Here is a 24,638-nt window from a genome sequence, read left to right on the forward strand (position 1 = left end):
AAAATCAAATAAATTCATTCTTGTCATCTACCCAACCTGACCTCCAAGTTACGTCCAAATCCGTCTCAATTTTTTATCAGATATCGTGCATTCAATCAGACAGACAGGGATGAAAACAACCTCTGTCCACCTACGGTAGAGTCAACAAAGCAACAAAAATCATAGAAGTTGACACTTTTTAAATTGTTTATTGTATGATAAATGAAGAAATATAAAACAAACCGATGGACCCTCCAAGCAACAACAACGACGACGACGACGACAGCAATAACAGCTCTACTCTGTCGAAAAAACAGATGAGTTGCATTTTTGAAGATTGTAATCTTGGAGAAAAAAAACTCGTCTTATATTGGGGCCAATACTGTTCTGTTTTCACCTCTCACAACAACCCCCCCCCCCCCACTCTCCACCCACCATAATCCTAATGCAAACATGTATGAGGTGTTATCTTAAAGTTTGGTGAATGTTTAAATGAAATCATTTTATTAAATTTTAAACACTTACTTAATTAATCACCTTTGAAGTCCTCCCCTCCTGCACATACACAGTTGTTTCACCGTTCCTGCCAATGTCGGAAACCTTTCTGGAAGTACTCTTTGTTCATCGTCTTCAGAAGATCTGTTGTGTTGGATTTGATGTTTTCAATCGTGTCAAATCACTTCCTTTTCATCGTTTGTTTCAATTGGGAGACAGCCACAAGTCGCAGAGTGCCAAGTCGGGGAATAAGGTGGATGCCAGACGACAAGAATGATTTTCGCTGCCAAAAATTGTTGGAGAGAAAGCGACACATGGCAAGCAATGTTGTCGTGATGGTGGAGACGCCCATTCTTCCACTTTTGTGGTCTTTTCCATCTCACTGCCTCCCGCAACCGTTTCTTAGCTTGCATGTAGAAAGCCGGATTAACGGTCGCACCTTTGGGAAGAAATTCTCCGTGAACCATTCCTTCCATGTCGAAGAATGCAATCAGCATGACCTTCACTTGCGATCTTGACTGAAGCGTCTTTTTTGGTCTCGTGATGCTGTGTCTTCCACTGGGAGCTCTGTGCTTTCATTTCGAGGTCATACCCAAAAACCCATGACTCCTCACCCGTTATCACCTGGGGTAAGAATGTTGGATCCGAAACAAATTGATCAAACAAGTTGAATGAAATGAAGACACAACTTTCTCTTTGGACATCTATGGGGATGCGTGGAAGGAACTAGTTGCTGATGCAGCTCATGTCCAAATCATCTGCCAGTATGGCCTGAATGGAACCAAATGAAAGACTGGTCTCTTCTGCAATTTGTGGACTGGTTAAACGTCGGTTTTCATAAACAGCACTGCTGACTTGAGTGGTTTTCATCAGTTCATGCTGTTGATGGACGACCGCTTCTTTCGTTATCTTCCAGCAACTCATTTCCTTACCAAAACCTTTGAAACATCTTGAAAACGGTCTTCTTTGTCACAGCTTCATCTGTGTAGACCATTATGAACATTTTTTGTGTTTCTGTCGCCATCCTCTGTTTGTGGAGAGGATGTTGAGGTCACGGAGAGATTCACCTACCTTGGCAGTGATATTCATGTCCCTGCTGGCTGTAAGCCAGAGATCAACAGACATCTGGGTCTGGCCAGGGGAGTCATGGATTCACTGGATCATGGGGTGTGGCATTGCTGGTACTTGTGTGGGAGGACGAAAGTCCGAGTCTTCAGGTCCTTGGAGCTTCCAGACTTGCTTTTCAGATGTGAGACTTGGACTCTGACCAGTGATCTGAGATGGAGACTTAATTCCTTTGGTACCAGGTCTCTTCGGAGAATCATTGGCGATCGCTGGTCAGACTTTGTGTCTAACAAGTGGTTACCACGAGAGACTCAAATGAGATTTGTTACCTGCATAGTCCGTGAGTGTCAGGTGTGGCTGTATGGACACATGGCTCGTTTTCCTGACTCTGATCCTGCTTACCAAATTCTCGCAGTGAGGAAACATCGTAAGTGGAGGATGCCAATGGGCTGCGCATGTGCCTTGTCATTGCAGCAGGTTGATCAGCATCTCAAGGAGATGGGGATGGGCCAGGCATCTACCTGGGGGGACGACCAGCTGGAGGCCCCTGGAGTACTGGTGGAAAGTGGACGCAGCGACGCGCTGCTCCGGCACATGCTCCCATACCTGACCTCACCTGATCTTGCCAAGTTTCAAACAAAATTTAATGTTTGCACGTTGCTCAAACTTCGACATTTTCTACAAAAGCACCAAACACCACAAACACAAACATGTGCTCTCACAAAGCAATGCTACGGCACACTGGTGTGTAGTAAAATGGTGCTTGTTGCGAGCTGGCAAGTAAGAGGGTTAACAAAATAAGCCCTGCCCACTGACCTCACCAATGTTCACACATTCATTAGTAGTGGCACCATTCAACAAACTTTTTGATCATGCCTCATATGTGCCCCTATTACTTGACCAATCACTGTTTCTAAAACCGTGAGGAACCGTGTAATTTGTCATGTTTATAACATGTCACTTCATTGTTTCTCATTAGTACTTTCCTCCCCAAAACCGAGGCCCTAACACTTAACAAATCAACACTGTTTTGTTTTTCTCCGATTTTTCTGCAGTTTAAGCCGTGACAACATCCTGGTCTGGTTGGCACCTGACCTGTCAATGTGTGCACCTCCTCTTCAAACCGTATTGGCGACAATCATTCGGCTCGGTATCGTATTAAAAGTGGACCCCTATTTTGAATTCCGACAACACGGAGTGAGATTATAAATACATTATGAATTGAACGATACAATCAAAAAATACCGATGAGGAAAGTTGAGTTAATGTTGCAATGTTATTTACGCAGATAACCACGCTGAGATTTCCTGGTACCTTGAGGAATTGACGAGATGTTGGGATGACCAAGTGCCTCAAAGGGCTCCTTCTCAGGTTCTGGAAAAACTTGGGGAAGTGATGATGGTGGGTATCAATAATGGAGTGACGGATGGTGCTGGAAAAATGTTGGATAAAAACATTGCACAAAGCATCATTATGAGTCTGAGCAACATATTGGGGCGACTTGGGAGATGGAAAAGCAACAGGTGCGATCCTTACTTTTGCATCCAATTCTTCAGCTGAATTATTTTGTTTTGTGCTGTGTTGTTGGAACATCCTACAGATAGATGATTCAGTCATTCAGGTTGTGTATTTACTTAGCTGCAACATACTGTATCAAATCCTGTATTTATTCTGGCTTTAGCTACACTCACAAACACACTTTCATGCGCAGCATGTGGCTGTTTGTTGCATCATTGGTTAGGGACCGCTGATGCAGTTCCCCCCATTACTTCAACACTGGTGCTCATTTCGCCAATCTCAGAAGGATGACAGGCTGAATCCACCCCACCTGGTGTTAATCCAGCAGCCAACGGGACTCAAACTCAGGACCTTAAGTTCCCAAACCAGCCACCCTAACCCCGCTCGGCCAACGCCAAGCTTAAGTGGAAGCTGATGTTACTCTATTTGCGACCATATTCCTAAAATAAAGGTGATAGGTAAGGTTGGCCACCTTGCCTCTTTTGTTAATTTCCTGACTCACAATGCCTGCAGCTGCCTTATGAAGTTTTATGAATGGGATAATTTCAGCAGAAGCTCATATCAGACCTGATGTGAACATTTAACAGTGGAATAAGTAAATGATTTCATGTTTATGGCGACAATATGATTTTTGTAGGTCGACGCTTGACCGAGTACTTAAAGACTAGTTCCTTTCTCCACTGATTCGTGTATCGGTTTGATTCCCATGGCTGCAAGCATGGTGCACATGGCAAACACCACGCAACGCAGGTTGAGGGAGGCCTTCGTCCTGCAGTGGATTTGAATTTAGGATGCTTGTTTGTGAAAAACTATTTCCTCTAACTCTGTACTCCTCTTTTCCCTGCCCTTCATGTCACAGCTTGCTTTACTTTGTGGAAGAATTCAGTCAAAACGTGGAAGTTGCAAAGGGAAATGACGAATTAGGCAATGCTACAGAAGATACCAAAGAGGAGTTCAGATCACTCACCTTGTCAGCTGAATACCTAGCAATTGCTGCAGTCGAGTTGGAGGAAACTTCTGTTGCTGAAAATGGTTTAACCTTCACTGTTTCTTCAGAGAATGGAACGATTAAGGTGAGACAGGTGTGCTTTGCGGATATACCTGGGTCAAAGCTCATGTAAGAAATCTAAACCTCACGATCAAAAAACATAAACAATGAGCTGTCAATTATCACATCGCAGTGAAATTGGTAGAAACACACGTATAAATACGGATAAGCACGGGGAGATATGAGATAAAATGCAGGAATGGAAAGACAAACAAACATGGAAAGCAGAAAAACTACATTTGATGCAAAGATAACACGCATCATGAGTTTTTGTTGGGTTTTTTTTTGCTTAAAGAGCACCGCAAAAATAGAGGCCTTGCCGGAGTGAGAAGAGGAGATAACTCCAGGAGTAATATGGAGGGAAATTGAATGTTGGAGGTTTATGAGATCATAAGAAAGAAAGGAAGGGTTTATAAGAAGTGAGCACTCCCCAAAGCACCAGATGGTGGATGGACCAAATTGAAAGTAGATAAGCTTCAGGTGTTAAATCAATTTACGAACTGGTAAATCATCTGCAAACCAGTTTATGGTGGAAAAGGATAGATACAGCATCATTTGGTTTAACCTGAGTTAGGGTTAGTTATATTTACATTGGAGGAATAAAAAGTCCATTTATGAGCAGAATTCGATCCCATCAAAAGAGAAGCCTGATCCATCAAAAACGAACAAATGCTTTGGATATTACAATAACATTTCAGGATAATTGAGAAAGGAGGCCGAACAGAACAGCCAAGAGGTATGCGCAGTCAGCACTCAGCTATCTAGCCTGGGTTCAAATTATGACCCGACTATAAACAGTCATCCTGGTGTTTCACATGCAGAACGAGCCATCAATGTGTGTGTGGCATCTCCTCGTGGGACATTAGGTTGGAGGACTCAACTGCCAGTCGGTGTTAGACGTTAATGACCCACAGTGTCTTTGGCAAACAGTAGGCAAGGTATCACAGGCAACATCAGAAAATTACACATTCCTTCCGAAGTCGCCTTCAGTCGAACGTCAAGCCTGGCCTCTAGTTTGTGAAAGACTTGGACAAAAAAGATCCCAGACAGACCGACTCTACAAGAAGGGGAAAATACTTGTAGTAGTAGTAGTAGTAGTAGTAGTAGTAGTAGTAGTAGTACTAGTAGTAGTAGTAGTAGTAAAAAGAATCAATCTGACGAATAAGAATGTGGCCATGACCTCCTGCGGAAGGCAATTTTTAAACTTGAGCTTCTGTCAAAAGTCACTGAAACGTGTTTGGGGAATAATGATGAGATGTTGATTGACATGAATTATCAACTGCACAAAGAAGGGTAAATTTACAGGTGGAAAGAAATGAGAGAAATCATGTTACAGTTGGTCACAGAGATTCTAAATTAGAACGAGAAGGGCACTTGGTAGAGTAGTGCATACCTCCGCCATGCAATGCCTGATCCACGAGAACATTTCGGGCCCAATTCATTTTTGAAATATAATGCAATACAGTATGAAACCGTTTTTGGCCCAATCTCTCAATGGTAAAGAATCACTTTAAAAATTAAATAATTCTCGCATCCAAATCCGGATCTTCACCAAAACAATCAGTTCGTCCTTGTCACACACCGAACCTGTTCACCAAATTTCATCCAAATCCGTCCTCAACTTTTTATGATATCCTGTACACAGACAGACAAACAAACAAACAAACAAACAAACAAACAAACAGAAAGGGGCTTAAACATAACCTCCTTCACCTTCGTTGGCAGATGTATTAATCAAAACCAAATAACTTCACAATGCTTGATGTTCCAATCACACACATGATGATGTTTATCAGATTTGAATCATATTCATACCTCGTAGTTACTCCATTCACTTCTCCATCACTGACTGACATATATTAATTTAAAAGGACACATTTCTGGTCCTTTGTCTCACATGTTCGTGCAAACTTCTCAAAAGGAAATTGATCAACTTTGTGATTAAAGAGCAATTGGATTACAGGTACAGCGAGTGTGAAGTTTCATCTTCAAACCCCAAACGCAGGTGTCAGTGGGATCAAATCATCCCATATCTGACGACGACCTGCTGTCTCTACCTTCCATGCTGCTCCAAAGCCACCCCCGAGTCCAGTTCTCCTACTACAGGGACACCTCGCTATTCCTGGTCAGTTATCCACATTCATCTCTCTTACCTGTTTTGTCAACTCTAACGTACCGTCTTCAATGTGGTTTATTAGTTTCCATGTTTCGAGTGTAACCTGCCAGACAGGTGAGTTAGAGGAAATATCGAGTTCCCTTTAATAACGAGATAATTTGTTTGTTTCAAACCTTAATGATATAAAGAGAGGAATTAACATTATATGTACTATAAGAATTCAACAATTTTTTTTTAAATTTTCTTTATCCAATTATAAAATTGGCTTTGAATCCCTCCCAATATTTTATGTTCCATCATTATTGGTGTCGCACTACCAGTTTTTCATTTCATCGAAGCTCTTTAACGGGTATCTTGGAAGCATCGCCATGACGTCATTCAGGTGCTCTTGTGATTGATTACAGGTGAAGGATGCGGAGAAAAAACTTAACAGTTATGTGATTGCAGCAAGTCTCAACAACAGATCCGTGTCCAATCTTTTGGAACCTATTTCCATCACCCTCAATCATCTCTGGCCTCTTATGGTAAGTACATTTGCTTGCTCATAATCAGTAAATCAGGACACTCCTTTAATTGTTTTAACAACAAAAATGGTGTAATTGGAAGCTCTGCAAACATACTCAAGTTTTATTAGACTTGTCAACTTAAAATAATGAAATACATTACATATAACCGCATGCATTCAAATTTATTTATTTCACTCCAAGATACATATTCCCTTTCCTTTCAGAGGTCTTCGACTGTTCAGTATTTTGGGCATTTCATAAGATTATTCTTTATGTTTGTAATTGAGAGATAATTCTTTATGTGAGCTTGTGATTAATGTTTATAATTGAGATGTTTATTCATTCTCATCCTCCTCTCTTTGATATTCCCCAGCCCAATGAAACTGCAGTCTGTGCTTTTTGGAAATACAATGCATCGATCAGTGAGTTATCACATCATCGTGTGATAGATTACGATTTATTTATAGTGTATAAGGGTCACGGAGCTTGTGTGTGTGTGTGTGTGTGTGTGTGTGTGTGTGTGTGTGTGTGTGTGTGTGTGTGTGTGTGTGTGTGTGTGTGTGTGTGTGTGTGTGTATGTATGTATGTATGTATGTATATATATATATATATATATATATATATATATATATATATATATATATATATATATATATATATATATACCTATAGATAGATATATAAACATATATACACAACATCCAAGAGTATCTTCTGGCTGCAATGGTGAGCATCAGCTGTGCATTAAGTCTCGCACGGTAAAACCGCCTAGTTTGCAAAGATCAAAAGCCTGTCTGCCACTCAGACAATTGTTTGCAGGCAAACCAACAAAGAAGGCATATATTTTTTTTTCACAAAGGGCTCAATATTAATGGGTGTCCGCGGCACCTATTTTTGGTGTCGGGCATCCAAATTTTATTGGTGGGTGGGTTTTGGATGCCTGGCCGGGCACCGTCAAAATCGCCCAATGAACATCAATTTTTGTCTCCAAACTTACAATCAGCATGATCAGGGCAACAATGTTTTTGAAGTGCATGTCAGACGATGAAATATCGCCAAAATTTGAGGTGATGCAGCAAGCACTGTGATGATACTCAAGTTGTGCCCTGCTGCCTCATCAAGTTAGTTAGGTTCAATTCCTTTTATTTATGAGCCCAATATGGTCACGAATAAACGATGAGTAGTATGTTGTCCGCATGAGTCCACAACAAAGCCAAAAATAGGATCGACCATCGGCTTTAATCTCAGTATGCGAAGGCTTGGGTACCGTATGGATGGCTCCTAGTTTGGAGGTGATGTGTTGGTATAATTTATTTACATGATGTCAGCATCACGTCATAGGGTCAGTGTGCTTCTTTGGTTGATTTTAAGTAGAACATACAGTAGTTCATTTGAGGTATTAACATTGCTTGGTGTCAGTCAGTCAGTCAGTCAGTCAGTCAGTCAGTCAGTATGTAAACACTCGGATATTCTTCTCCGAAACTACACGCAATGTAAATGAAACTTGACTACAACCTACATCACCCATGATGTACTAAAGTTTGTTCATGGCATTAAAAAAGAATCAGGGTCTCTGAGGATTTACGGGGGGGGGGGTCAAATTGGGTCGAGGTTTGATCCCACAAAATAGGTATTTGCTTTCTTCTCCAAAACTATCCTCACAATTTTAATGAAACTTGACCACAACCTTCATCACCATGATGCTAAAACGATTAGTCCCATTTTGACAAAACTTTGTAGAACTTTTGAGTACCAAGTCTTCCTGATGCCTTGCAAATCCCATCAAAAAATTGCATATCAAATTTAAAGGTCAATTTAAAGGTCAAATGTCATTCTGATTCCTGGATCGCTGCTTCTGACTTCTTAAAATGTATTCACCCAATTTAGATGTAACTTGGTAGGAATCATCTATGCATGGTACTTTCACAAGTTTGTTCTCTACTAATTTACATATTCTGTGGGTCATTCACACTTACCAGTGGTTCCCTGGTTCAACCAGGTGAGCACAGGGGCACTGCCCATATTTTGAAAAATTCATTAAAGTAATAGAGAAGTTATTCTGTTTTGTTGTGCTTTATAAACTTTCTGATTCCTGCTGTTTCAGACAATCCCGGCTACTGGGCCACACAGGGGTGCTGGTTAAATGGTACCCTGTCAACATCTGCGCAGTCTGTCTGCCACTGTGACCATCTTACACATTTTGGTGTTCTTGTGGTAATGTTTCATACACCATCTCAAACCATAAGTGGAAATATTACAACAGCTATCTCGAAGGCTAAATTGCGGTCTACATGTGTTTGGACAGGATAACGGGACACCCGCGCTGTCTCCTATGAACAGCCTCACCCTGTCCATTTTGTCCTACATGGGAAGCAGTGTGTCTATAATCTGCCTTTTCCTTACAATACTCACCTACCTGTTGTTTCAGTGAGTTTTCTTTACATTCTATTCTCATTTCACCCATCGTTACCTTCATGGCCACTCGTTTTGTCTATTTCCACTCCGGGATATCACCAAATCATCTCTCATTTTTGGATTATCGTTTATTCCCTCCGTTTATTGCCATCGCAAGTGTTGATGTTTCTCTTTTTCTGCTTTTGTTTTCTACGTATTGATCACTATCCATGGCTGTTTTGTGCCATCCAGCCAGCTCCGAACAGACTTCCCATCCCATCTGCTCCTCCATCTTGCTGCGGCTCTCTTTTGCTTACACGTGTGCTTCCTCATAGACAGTTCCCTCTCCTACAGCATCTCTACACTGGGAGGTCAAAGTGCGGTGAGAGACGGTGTGGGTAAAGGATAACGTCGGCATCGAACATCACAAAAACACGATTCGGTGAACCTCATCAACCAACACTGACTCCCAGGCTATCTAAGTGGTTTGGGAGGTCATCGGTACATGGGACATTCATAATGAAGGATAGTGCAAGAACTGGTGATGGCTTAACCACGGTTTTAACCACAAAGGTTCAACAGGAACTTGTGAACAGGATTTATCTTTGCAGCCAATAACCACAAAGACACCGCTGTGAATTCAATGCCATTGCTCTCAGTAGGGTGAATATACTGGTTCTGGCTCACTTTTCCCCATGTAAATGAATGGGGGATTTTCAGCGATTCCTATTTTTTTCCCTAAAAATAAACTCCCTTTTTATCCCAAGGTATATTTATTTGTCTCCCCTTTTAACCTGGAGGTTGAACCTCATTGAATTGAACACCTGGGGGTTGAACAGCTCACTCATTGAACCTATAAAGATTTGTTCATTCTCAAATTCCTTCAATAGTTTAATTTTCTTTGCACAATAATCCCCATCTAAAATATTGAAAAACAAAACATTTGAATCTTTATATTTTTTAAGATACCCCTTTTGTGCCATTACGAAATGATAAACTTCTCTTAATGCTCTTGTTTGACCACCTCCTGAGCCACATATCATTTTGAGATTATAGTAAATTGTTTTTTCATTGTTCAATTGATAACCATCAAAGTTTTCAGTCCATTCAAGGATATTCATTTTTTTCTTTACATCCTCTAACTTACTAGTTTTTAAATTGATTCGCTTATTTGTTTTATTTACCTTTGTTTTAGTTATTTTTTCAATAAGACTTATTTGATATTTTTCACATTCATTATGTTTTCCATTTATATACCAAGACTGAGATTTTCTCCACTCTTTAGTTTGATTAATACTTGGTTTAACCATTTATATATTGCGAAAAAACGCGGCGGTAGCCCTTATAAAAAACCCTAACCCATCTTCCCATCGTTAAAACACAATCTATTTTATACACTCTATCATACAATATCCATATGGAACACAATCTATTCCATTATCTAAAATAAATCTCTTATCATCAAAGGCTCCTAATGCCTTTTTATTTACTTCTTCACTATATATGTTATGTTTATAACTTCTTATTGCATTCATTTTCCTATATTCTTCTTTCTTATTCATCAAACAATTATAATAATTTCTAAAAGTTATTGATTTCTTTATTACATATTTCTTTATTCCCTTTAACCTCTTATCAATCTGATCACCATACTTATAAGCATATGCCTTTGCTCTCAATCCAATAAACTCACTCATTACTTTTCCACCCAACTCATCCTTAAACTTACCAATAACCTTTTCATTCTTTTTGGAAAATAACTCACTCTTCTTGCTGAAATTACTTGTATCATATACTCCAATATTTTTCTTCATATCTTTATAAACATCATCAGTTTTTATATCTAGGATAAAACTATCAGTGTCCATATACAACAATGAAACATTTTCACCATACTCTTTCTTTAAGTCATTATACAAATAATCATACATCAATATCTTTGATAAATCAAGAACTGCTGTTCCAATATAAATTGGTTTATCCATTACAATACTTTCCTTTTTCATATGAATTGCAGAAAAGTTCTCTGAAGAAACCTCTTCTCTCTCAAAACTTGGTTTATTTATCAATCTCGAAGCTTCTTTCCAAGATGTTGCGAATCTAATGTTTTGCCTGTTTCTAACATTTTCCATAGTCTTTCCAAATACAGCATTATTCATTAATTTATAAAAGTCCCCTTCAAATTTTACTTTTGTATTTGCTCTCATATCTGTATTGAATTGAATATACTTTTTCACCCAAGGACTTTGTTTAAATTTTAAAACTCTATGAATTTTAGCTACTCTCAATCCTTCTCTCAAAAACTGTTTTAAGCTTCTCTGATGCAAAACATATCCCTCTTTATCATAGAATGTTTTGAATAACTTTTCTGTTGATTTGCCTTTAATATTAAAACTTTTATGATAATCACTGAACCATTCTTTCTTTGGGGTTTCTTTCTCACATGCAAAAGGAAGGTCTTTATGCTTATTATGAAGATCACTCGGGTACCTCAAATCAACTTCAAAATAATAACCTTCTTCTTCGTCATTCAATTCCTCTTGAGAAGAAATAACAATATTCATCAAAGCCTTTTCATAATCCTTTTCTTCCACCCACTCTAATTTACCATTAGGCAGAGATTGAGACATTGCCCATCCATACAAATTATTAGCATCAAAATACATCAAATAATTACTATCTTTTTCACTATCATAATTTGGAAGATATTTATTATTTGCTTTAGCATATCTTTTTGAACATACTTGTGATATTCCACCTCTCTTGGACTTCTCAATCATCAAAAGCATATCAACATCACTGATTAAATCTATATCTTGTTTTGTCATTTTCAACATTGCACTCCAAGCTAAACCAGGAGCTGTGAAATAGTGGGCCGGATCTAATCCATAACAATTTTTATTATGACAGAGTGATCTAAAAGCTTCAAACACATCAGCTAACAATAAAACATCTTTTTTAGATATAAATCATGATATTCTCCAAGGTTCTTTATCTTAAATATTTTCCATATTTCTTGCGCGTGTTTATATTCCTTATCACTTATCTCTTCTTCATAAAGGTTATTATAGAAACTTTCTTTTGAAGGAAGTTGTGTTTCTTTAAATCTCATAAATGAATCCATATAATCATAAGGACAAATTACCTTACTTGTAAGAATTTTCTCTTTACTTTGAATTTCATTCCTTGTTTGAATTTCCTCTCTCGTAAGAATTCCTTCTTTAATCAGAATTTCATCTTTAATCTGAATTTCCTCTTTAGTTAGAATTTCATTCATTGTTCGAATTTTCCTTATAATTAGAATTTCATCTTCAGTGAGAATTTCTTCATTAATTTCCTCATTTATTAGAGTTTCCTCTTTACTTTGAATTCTCTCTTTAATCTGAATTTCATCTTTAGTGAGAATTTCCTCTTTTGGAAAGAATGAATTAAGATTTGGAAAAGAGTCTGTGGAGCTTAGATTTGATGCGAGGTAGGCTAGTGGTGTTCCCATAAACTTGTAAGAATCTAGAAACCTAATACGAGTTAAAGGTTTTGTGAATATCATTTTTGTAAATGAAATATACTTTTGACTTGTGTTTGTTATGGCAGAAATATTCCCTGGTGTTTTTGAAAGTTCATTTATAAATAGATGTGTATCATAGTTGGCGCTGTTGTGAAGAAAGACTGGAATAAAAGAAGGTAATTTATAATTAAGATTACAACAGGAATGAGCGGGACCTCTATATTTACCAGTAAGATGACAATGATCCCTAACTTTAGACTCCTTAATTTCCCCCTCACAAATATGACAGATATTGTTCTTTCTAAATTCTAATTTTTCTTCTTTGGTTAATTTCATCGGTTCATTTGTTTCTTTCATGAATTTAGTGAGTCTTATACAATCCTTTTCTAATCGTTTTACAAACTCTTCTGAAGCTTTTTTTCCACGATAATGTTCAAGTTTGTTATACTTTTCTCCAACAGATGATTTGATATAATAACAGAAACCACAAGGAATATGTTTTTGTTATTTATTTGTATATGATTATTTTGGATTAGGAGAAGCAGTATTTATCTTTTTAAGGATACACTCAAAATCAGCGTATATCACAAATGGGTGCATGATAGATTTATTATAATCTTCAAAAGAAATCTTTTCACCAGGTTTGGGCATTGTAATTACAGCTGATTTATGATTACTACAATATTTTGAATGTTGTTCTAATCGTTCTTTTGTATGAAATGAATTAAGACATCGCTTGCAAGGATATATTTTGTTTGCTGTTCTGAATACCTGAGAAGAGATTAATCTTGATAAATTATTGATGTATGTGTAATGTGAATTCTTTCCAACACTAAAATATAAAAGATCAATGTGTGTTTCTTCATTTTTAGAGTTGTTTGAAATTTTTAATATTTGAACTTTGTTTGTATCCGTTAATCCATATACATTAATAGAAAGATTATTCTTTTTCTCAAATTTAGGAATATCTGTTAGTGGCATTGGGAATTTAAAATCTTTAATGTTCAAGGTATTCTCATATTTCATATATTGTTTTACTCTTTCTGAATTACATTTTGGTGGATGAAAGTGAGCAAGAACAGACCAGAGAAAACATTTATTATCATTGTTCTTAATATTAACAACTGCCTTCTTTAGTTTTATTTCTTTTGGTAATTCAATATAAGAAGAAGCTTTAAGAGGGTTTGATTTTAGAATGTGTATATCTAAAAAGATGATTTTTTAAAATATTGAATCCACTTCCTACCACTGTATTATCAACATCCTCCTCTTGTCTTGATAGTTCTTCATAAACCCCACTATTCAAAAAATCTTGAAATGATGTTATAAAATGAAGATCTGTTCTCATATAAGGAGTATGTTCTTCATCTTGTCTTTTCATATTCATTTTCACTCCCATATAAAACTTTAAAGTTTTCATTTCTTTTAATGTCTTTTTAATAAATTTTTCAACATCGGGTTTCACTATTTCAATTGATTCAGCTATTGATGATGGACCAGGTTCTCCAAATTGAAAAATCCTTATTTTTATATGCCCTTTAAATGCCCCATCAGTGTTTTCAATATAATAGTCTCCCTTTACTTTAAACTCATTTTTCTTGTGTTTTTGTGATTGAAGATGTTTATTATAACTTCTCTTCAAAACATCCTTTGAACAGATATCACAATGTTTTCTTTCCAACTCAAGAGGAGATATTTTATGAAATAGATTAAATGTGTGTTTGTTGGTTCGGAGGTGTTTTCTATAATGTTTATATTTGTGATTACAAACATCGCAGTATGTTGTATTCACCATATTTATATAATAAATCTTTGCTTAAACTAAAATTTTCTTGATGAAAATTTCGTTTATTTTACAGGTGAATCTGTGCTTAAAACCATTTTATCCTCCAACTTTTTCACTTAATAAATACAATGTTTCAAGACACAAAAGACAAGTTTCAATCAATCTCTTCATTTGTTAAAGATACTGAGAAATATGTCAAGGATGCAAAATTGAACAAAGATAAATATAACAACTATTGGATAAAAACAATTATGGTAAATAATATGAGTTCTTCAATTTCCTTCAGTGGAAGGGCTTTTAGTATACCTGGTAGAACATCAATTAAAGTATCTCTAACAAAAGTTTCTCCTCTCCTTCTGGTAATATATTCAAAACTAGAAAAAGCAATGAAACAAGAAAAAGTATCAAAAAACAAAAACCTTATGGATGAAGCTTTAGAAAGAAAAGATAAGACCATCTGTAATATGCAAGGAGAAATTTGTATTTTTTTCAACAACCCTGAAGATGTAAATCCTGATGAAATAAAGGATGTTAATATATCAGGTGAAATGACATTTCGTTCAATAGTAGTTAACGATCATTTTAAAATTACCTTTAATATAAAAAATGTTGTCGTTGAATCTGATAATGAAAAAAAGTATATCGATATCGATGGTACTATTATTAAATATGAGTCAATATACAACTGAAAGTATAGATGAATTTCAGTTTAAGTAAAGTTTTACTTTATAAATATGCTAGACTTTCCTGATTCTCCATATGACAAATTTGAGAATTGTCCTGCGTGTGAAAGACGGGGATTAAACACAGAGTCAAAAGCCTATAAACAATTTATATTCTGTGATTATCTTCTAATTAATGATAATAAAAAATATAAAAAGGAAAATAATTCTTTTAGATTTACACCAAAAATGAATTACTTTACAAGATTGATTAGAGAAATGAATGTAAAGTATGAGGGTGATAACACACCTTTCCTTACAAGGGAAGAAACTGAACATATAAGAGAAATATTCAAAGGATTGTTGTTATATATTATTCATGGATGTAATTTTCAGGGAAATATCAACACAAGATATTGTATAAATAAAATAATAGATTATCTTGAAATTAAACCTGAACTTAGGATAAAATATAGAGCTTCTAAAAAAGCTAATAATAAATTAAATAACCTGTTTTCCAAATATATAAATGAATGATTTTTTTACCCATTTGGGAAAATAAGATAAAATTTAACAACCATAAAAATCTCCCAAATTCATTAAGATGTCTCATAGTTGGTTCAAGTGGATGTGGAAAAACCTGCTTACTTTTAAAGATGCTCCTCACTCCCAACTTTTTAGATTATGATAATTTAATAATTTTCACAAAGTCGAGTTTTCAACCAGAGTATCAACTACTCTCACAAGGTTTTAATGCTGGTCTTCAAAAAGAAGATATAATCGGTTTATTTAAACGTCAAAAAAACCTAAATGATTATAACATTGAAGATATAATTCAACTATTTTGTGATACACAGAGGTGTAAAAAGAATTCAAATCCGATAACTTGTATTCTTAGTGATAATACGGATGATATACCGTCTCCCCAAGATTTGGATAAATCAAAAAAGAACCTCGTTATCTTTGATGATTGTGTTTATGAGAGAAACCAAACGGTAATGGACAGCTACTACACAAGAGGGAGACATTCTTCTTGTAATTGTATTTATCTTAGTCAATCGTACTTTCAACTTCCTCGTCGTTCCATCAGAAACAATGCTAATACTTTTATTTTATTCAAGTTAAATTCAATAGATATCAATAATTTTTGGAGAGATAATTGTTCTACATTATGTAGTAAAAAGAAATTTGAGGATTACGTGAAGCACACGACTGAAAAATATAAATATATTGTTGTGAAACAAGATGAGATATTAAGGGATATATTTTTTGTTTTATAAACAATTACATATATAAATGACAACTATTATTGTAAATCTTGTGGGTAAATCTGCTTCTGGAAAAAACTTTCATAAATCAAGGTTCTTGTGTAGTACAAATGAGAATATTGTAAATTTACTTAAAAACACCCCGTGATACGCATTGTATCAACAACAACTAGAGCAATAAGACCTGGAGAAGTAAAAGGTGAAGATTATCACTATATTTCAGTGGAGGAACATATGCGATTGAGGAATGAAGGTCAAATATTTGAGGAGGTTTCTCTTGGTACAACAAAATATTCACATTGTAAGAGTGAGTTAAGGAAACTAAAATCTGGTGGTCTTGGGATATTAGAAACTAATCCAGAAGGAACGAGACAAATTATTAAACATCTGAGCGGAGTGAAGATTTTATCATTCGGTTTTGATGTTGATGAAGAAACAACGCAAACGTATGAAAAGCAGAGATGCAAGTATTAGTGAAGAAGAAATTACAACTCACATTAATCTTAATAAAGAATTTGATGAAATATTTAAAGAAAAGGATTTATTTGAACACATCTACTTGAATGATGAAGAAAAGGAAAATTTCCCTGTTGATCTTTACAATTCATTAAATTATATTTTACAATAAATAAATGGATGCAAAAGAAAGAGCAAGAAGATTTAAGGAACATCAAGAGTTGGTTTCAAAAGTTGTAAAACAGCAGGAAGACATAAAGAAGAAACGCAGACAGAAACTAACGGGCGAAGAAGCATTTGAAAGAAAACAAGATAAATTTTTTAAACCACTTTTAAAAACTTCCCAAGAAAAAATGAAAGATGTTTCCACAGTTCCCACAGTAGAATATACTCCTAAAAAACTTCAAATGTTAAAAGATTTTGATCAAATGACGGAGGAAGAATTAGAGCATTTAGGAGAATTAAAGGTATATGATGATGAAGGTTTATTTCAACAACTGGAAGAGATTAATCAACCCCCTGATTATATTGTGAATGCTCTTCAAAACAATGAATATTCAGCAGATTCAAAAACCAAAGCAGGACTCATTCCAACAGAACAACCAGCAATATTTCATCTTGTTCAAGAAAAGGTATTGATATTTAATGATGAATGAAGGTTCTTGGGTTCTGCTCAACCCCCTGTTAAACTAACTCCGAGATTAATGTTTCTTCTCACAAAAGATGGAAGACAAGGTTCAACTGTGAGGGATGAATCAAAGTATATTGATAAACCATTGGATATGGAAAATAATGATGATAGAGTATATATTGATCTGCTGAACACTCTAAATTATAGGGTTATTCTTTCTGGTAAAAGTAGGAAGAATGAGAAGGAGAAACACATTATTCAGGCTTTAAGTATCCTTGGTTCAGGTGTTAGTTTTCTTCCAAATGACCCATCGCAATTAGTTAATAGACTGTTATTGTTGTTAGGTAGTAAGAAGGCTGGAAATAACAATTGTTTTAATGAAGCATCAGCCATTTTAGACCAGTTGATGAACATGAAAATAATTAATAAAAATCAATATAAAGACATTTTACCTCATATTAAATAAGATGAGAAGCACAATCCTTAGTTTCAATTTCACAACAAGCGACCACACATCTTCATTCCCATACCCACTACAACTTGACCCAACAAAAGAATATGAGGCATCTTTATTGTCCATGGAAACTTATAATACCTTATTTAATATAACCGATAAAAATGACAAGTTTAGTTATAATCCCGGAAGTGGATATAAAACGATAACAGTCTCACCCGGAGCATATGAGATTTCTCAAATATCTTCCGAAATTGCTCGTCTTATGAAAGAACAGGGTGATGAACCAAAAAATATTGTTATAGACATTCAAAAACATATTTCAAAATCAACGATTAAAGTTTAAAATAACTACAAGGTTGATTTCACAATTGATAATTCATTTAGAGAGTTATTGGGTTTCTCCTCAAAAAAGATTGAAACTAATGGGATGTTTTACAGTGATAATGTCATTCAAATATCCTCAGGAATAAATTTGGTGTTAATTCACTGTGATTTGATTGATGGTGCTTATAATGATGGAAAAAAAACAAATACAATATTTTCATTCAGCGCATACTCAACCCCAATTGGTTATAAATTCAATATGGAACCTAAAAATTAGTTTATCTCCCTGTGTCAGGAAAAAGCATACACAGAGTAAATTTTAGGATAACCGACCAAGATAATCGTATGATTTCTTTTAATGGAGAAGTTATATCCATCAGAATTCACCTACGTGAAGTTTTCCAATAAATAAATACGATGGTTATTGTGAGGAAACACGAGTTGGGTAAATATAAAATAATTACAGGGGATGGGATGTTCCTTTCCCCATACTACAAGGGTGAAGGTATGTATCTTGGTAGAGGATACTATAAACCTAAGAGACAAAGGGGTGTTGGACATCAATTTAGAGGAGATGGGATAATTGATACTCTCATGGGTATTGGTTCAACTATTCTTAAACATAAAGATCTAATTGGTTCAACTGCTTCTGCTGTGGGAAATGTAGCAGGTGTTGTAAAGAGCATAAAAGATGCCCAGAAGGAATCTCATAAATTACAAGCAATAAAAGAAATTAAGAAAGGCAAAACTCAGTTGTCCCCCCAAGAACGACAGAAAATAATTCAAATACTTGGATCAGGGTTTCAAAAGTTTTAACATCTTTTTTCCTAAATAAATACAAGTATGGAAGCAATTGATAGTATCTATGATTTGGATGATACTATTATTATCTCAAACTCCACTAAAAAAGAAGATTACTTCAAGGTAAATGCAATAACTGGAACAGACTGGAATACGAATGGTACAAAAAGTTTTGAAATAAATAATAAACAAACCCATTTGAATCTCTCCGAAAGTTTCTTGTTGTGTAAATTTAAATTCACTAAAGCTGGGAATAACACAAACGCTACACTTGTAAATGATTTCTTCTGGAAAATGTTTGATAGTGTGCGTTTGTATATTGCAACACAAGAAGTTGAAGCGGTTGATTATATCTGCTGTATCTGAAATGATGAAATTTACACTCCATACATTCAGTGATAGAATGGGAAAGGGGTCTGTCGAAGGTTTTATTCCTGATATGTCAACGGGAACAAACACAGACCCTGGATATACTCAAAGGAAAGGAGCGTATAATGATGATACAAAAGCAGAAAATAGTTTTACTGTGGCAGTTCCTCTTAAAGGTATATTTGGATTTTGTGATCATGATAAAGTTCTGTATGGTCTTAAAATTAGATTTCAACTACAAAGGAATGATAATGAAAATCGATTGCTTTTTGGTGTTGGTAATGCTTTTGGTGATCAGAATAAATTTGTAATTGAGGAGATGAGTTGGTATATCAGTGAATATACTCCTAATCTTAAAACAGAAGAGATGTTGAATCGAAGACTTAACTCACAGAAACCACTCAGTGTATCATACCTCAAAAGAAGATGTCAACACGTTAAACTCAACCAAACTACTTACACGTGGAATTTGGGTGTTCTGGAAGGAAAGCCACGATATCTGTGGATCATTTTTAAAAAGCCAGATGGTGATACTGCGACTGATAAGAATAATGCATTGAGTGGTAATGCTAAGGTGAAACAACTTCGCGTTTCTCTAGATGGAACATTTTATCCACGAGATAGATTGGAAATTAATTGGGAAAAAAATGATTTTGCTGAAGCATACAAGTCTTACCAAAAGGTGTGTGAAAGTAATGGAAATAAAGAACCTATTTTGGATATGACAGCATTTAAAAGTTTGTATACAATCTATGCGTTTGACCTGAGCGCTCAAAAGGAAACTATAAAGTCTAATCGAGTGGATACTTCCCTATACATTGAAAGAGGAGAGAGTGAAGAAGTTGATACATATTGTTTGCTTTTGGAAGAAACAGAATTGCAGATTAATACAGATAATGGTGTGATGATTAGTCTCACATAATTTTTTGTTAAATAAATGAGTGGCAAAGTACCAACTGGGGTATATGTTAATCAAATCAATCTTCATTAACTATCATCTTGTGTTCAAAATCAAAAGCCTTGTACGATTAACATTAATACAATTCAGAGAAAAGGAGCAGTAAGAATTGATGTTTTGCTCACAAGAGAACAGGTTAAAATCTTGAATGACACTGGCTCACTTAAAATTAAAATGACAAAACCAATGTTGAAAAAATATTCAATAAGAGAGACGAGTGGAGGATTTCTCCCATTTCTAATTCCTTTATTTGCTGGTTTAAGTGTGGTTGGAGCATTGACGGGTGGTATTTCAACAGCGGTGAAAACTGCCAACGAAAGGAAGGCTCAACTTCAGGCTCAAAAAGAATTGGAAAGACATAACAAAGAGTTGGAGAAACAAATTAGTGGAAGTGGTGTAATTGTAGATTTTGCTGAAAAACTTGAAGGTCTGCCTGATAAATCGAGATTGTTAGTTGGATATATGCTTTCTTCTATAGCACAAGCAGGTGTAAAATTAACAAAAAGAGGTAATGGATTATATCTTTCTAATAAATAAATGAGCATTGATGAGTGGTTTAAAGAATTTGGAAAGAATATAACATCAAATTTACAACTTGTCAAATATTGTAAGAAATTAAAAATTCATAATGTGGTTATTTGTATGAGAGATGAATTAACAAATGTGCCGAAACATACAAAGAATATTATTATGAACTTAGAAGATAATAATGGGAACGGTTCTCATTGGGTTTGTATTTTTAATAGTCAAGACAAATATTATTTTGATAGTTTTGGTCTTCCACCACCTATTGAAGTCATAAAATTCTTACAGAATGGTGTTTATCAAACATTTCAAGTCCAAGAATTAAATTCCAAGTGTTGTGGTCAATTATGTCCATATGTGTTATTTCAACTCAACAAAAATAAAAAATTTTATGATATTATTTTTAATCTAATATAAATGACTTATGTTGGTAAAGATGGTTCTATCTTTGGTGTATCCCAAGAACTGGATATTGATTTATCAAATTATTACACAAAGGCACAGGCTGAACGACATAAATATAATATAACCAAAAATATTAACATGAAAAATGCTTATAAATTAAAAAATTATCCAAGCCCGACTGTCGCGAATGACTTGGTGAGATTAAGCGATTTATCACAATATATATCTTTAAATAAAACGGCCGTGTATTCCAAAGATACAGAAGTGTTGATATTATCTCCAGGTAATACAGAATTCACAGTTCGAATTAAAATAAATTTTTATAAAGAAGGGCGTATCGTTTGTATGAGAATAGAACAATGGGGGTATGATATGAATGATTTAGGGTATAATTGGTTATTTAAAATTAACCTCGAAGACCTGGAACAATTAAATCAGTCTCGTAACAAAGAATATTATCCACTTGGTATCGAGAATGAGTTTTGTGGGGCCACGATTAGTAAACAACAAATAAAAGAATTTAATAAGGGTAAATATAATAATGGTTTTGCCCTTGTTTATCTCATGAAAACAGAAAAAACAGGATTATATATAATAAGTAAGGAAATACAAAATGATTTAACTCTGGGAAGATGGGGAGGTGTTTCGTGCCATAATATTATTCTAACATATATTTCTAATACATAAATGCTAGAAAGAATGCTTCAAGAAAATTATCATTTCTGTGTCCAAGCATACCTTTAAGAAAAGGGTATTCGGTATTTTAATAAATATGTTCTACAACATAAGAATGAGGTATTTTCAATAAAAGATTGGCATTATGCTGATGTTGATAAACCGACAACTTTAGATTTAATGAAAATGTTAAATAATTAAAAAATTATAAAGTTAAGAAAAGGTAAGGCTCTTTTAGAAATTCAAAAGAAATTTTATTGGTTTCCTGTTGTAAAAAAAATTATTTTGGATACAGGAATAACAAGAAATCCTGATGAATATATGTATGATATTCTATGGGGTGTAAGCGATTCAAGGATAATAAGGGATGAGGAAGGAGTTGAAGAAGAGAGGGAAGAGGAGGAAAAGGAGAAGGAGGAGAGGGAGAAGAAAGAGAAAGACGAAAAAGAGAAGAGAGAGAGGGAGGAGAGGGAGGAAAGAGCAAGACAAAATAAATATCAAAATATGGAAACCAGTGAGATTACAAAAAGATTGGTGGTATTACAGAAAATAACTCAACCCACCGAGGAGGAAAACAAAGAATTGACAAGTCTATTTGCAATACTTTCGACAAGAATATTGACATCGACAAGATATTCATTTTAATTCAAGTTTTTCATTTTTATTTTTTTTCTTAAATAAATGGAGGAGAGAGTGAAGGCATTTCTAAGGATTCTTTATGTTTTAAAAATTAAGATTCAAATGTGCATGTTGGAAACTAAAAAGGTTTTTGCACTCTGCAGGAATTTTTCACATAAATAAATGAGTTATTGTCTCAAATGTAAAAAGAAAACTAATACTAAAAATATTTCATATATTAAAAGTAAAAATAACAGGGTTATACAAAAAGGTATATGTTTGGTGTGTGGTTCAAAAAAAAAATCAATTTATCTCCAAACACAAACGAGGAGGAGATATACAAAAGTTTTTATCAGGAAGTAAATTTACAACTACTGGAATACCAGGGGAATTACATCTTCCAGGGTATTCTTTCTGTGGTCCAGGCAAAAACTTGGATAAAAGATTAGATGAGACAGACAATCCTAAATCCTGGAGTAAACCAATCAATAGAGTTTTATGAAGTGTGCATGAGACACGATATTGATTATGGGAATACCACAACGTTGGAAGAAAAGCATGAAGCCGATAGAGAAATGTTGTATAATTTGTCTCTGATACAAAATCCAACCTTGAGAGAAAAAGTTGATCGGTTCATTGTGAAGAAGATGATCAGTGCTAAATTGAAACTTGGACTTGGAAATTCAAAAAACTTATAGGTTCTAATGATGTCATTAAGACTGAAGAGCAATTAGCTGATGAATTACATAAACCAATATTCACAAAGTTTCAGAGAAGGAAAGTTTATTCCAAGGAAGTTGATTATATCTGGTCTGCTGATTTGATTGAACTCAATAATGATAAGGGGTACAAGTATGCTTTAACCATTATTGATTTGAGGAGTAGATACGTATGGGTTGTACCATTAAAAAACAAAACAGGTAATACTCTTATGTTAGCCTTTCAACAGATTTTTAATAAAAGTAAGAGAAAACCTAAAAAATTGTGGACTGATGAGGGTAGAGGGTTTTATAACAAGACATTTATGAATTTTCTAAAAAATAACAGTATTACATTATACAGTACCTTTAATGAAGGGAAGGCAGTTGTTGTTGAACGTTTTAATCGTACCTTAAAAGAGAGACTATATAAAAAAATTCACACAACTCGGTTCACAACAATGGTCATCTTTTATTCAGGATATTGTGGATAAGTATAATGACACGATTCACATGTTAACAAATATGAAACCATCAGAAACATTTACAAAATTAAAATATGAAAAAGAGATTAATGTCAGAAAACCTAAGTTCAAAGTTGGTGATATCGTAAGAATATATAGGTGGAAATCTCATTTTGAAAAGGGTTATGTTAAACGATGGACGAACGAGCTTTTTTAAATTGTTGATGTAATAGATACGGTTCCTTGGACTTATAAGATATATGATTTGGAAGGGGAAGAGATTTTAGGTTCATTTTATTCACAGGAATTACAAAAGACAAAGATAAATTGAAATTTTTTGACTCTGCCCCTTTTTGACTCCACCCACATAAGCCCCACCCACACAAGCCCCACACACACAAGCCCCACCCACACAAGCCCCACCCACACACACCCCGCCCACATAAACCCCACCCACACAAGCCCCACCCACACAAGCCCCACCCACACAAGCCCCACCCACACACACCCCGCCCACATAAACCTCTCCCACACAAGCCCCACCCCCCTCATCCCCCCTGTGCGCCCCCACCTTTGACCCACCACCTCCCTCATCCCACCCCCACCCTTCCCCACACACACACATGGGGAGGGGAGGGGTGGGATGAGGGGTGATGGGTCGTTGGGGGAGCGCACCTACCCCCCCCAACCCCTCCCTCTCCTTCATGTCTTGATCCTCCTCTTGAAATTTAAAATCAAGTAATTGTAAACAAAACAAATATAATTTATTAAAATTGAAAATATTAAATATTCATTTGCGAGAATGTATAATCTTTCCCAGCAATCTTCTTCAGATGTCTTGTGATTTTGAAACTCAGACACCATATTCTGTTTTGAAACAAAAAGTGGATAATAATTAGGTTTTATAAAGATAAT

At 35.2% G+C, this 24,638-nt stretch overlaps 1 protein-coding gene across 3 annotated transcripts in view; it reads left to right on the plus strand.

Moving 5' to 3' along the window:
* The window catches only part of LOC147011580 (adhesion G protein-coupled receptor G2-like), a 65,337-nt gene that overhangs the window by 21,219 nt on the left and 19,480 nt on the right, over positions 1-24,638 (plus strand). For all 3 annotated transcript variants that reach the window (XM_085858342.1, XM_085858343.1, XM_085858344.1), the window contains exons 7-15: positions 2,595-2,689; positions 2,828-3,062; positions 3,917-4,130; positions 6,111-6,230; positions 6,626-6,745; positions 7,101-7,149; positions 8,832-8,941; positions 9,033-9,154; positions 9,374-9,503. In XM_085858342.1, the coding sequence (XP_085714468.1) occupies positions 2,595-2,689; positions 2,828-3,062; positions 3,917-4,130; positions 6,111-6,230; positions 6,626-6,745; positions 7,101-7,149; positions 8,832-8,941; positions 9,033-9,154; positions 9,374-9,503 (1,195 nt within the window). The remainder of the gene's footprint in view (positions 1-2,594; positions 2,690-2,827; positions 3,063-3,916; positions 4,131-6,110; positions 6,231-6,625; positions 6,746-7,100; positions 7,150-8,831; positions 8,942-9,032; positions 9,155-9,373; positions 9,504-24,638) is intronic.

This window comes from Eptatretus burgeri, chromosome 15 (genome assembly GCF_056783735.1).
Source record: "Eptatretus burgeri isolate ZD-2024b chromosome 15, Ebu_testis_v1, whole genome shotgun sequence".
Classification (NCBI taxonomy): Eukaryota; Metazoa; Chordata; class Myxini; order Myxiniformes; family Myxinidae; genus Eptatretus; species Eptatretus burgeri.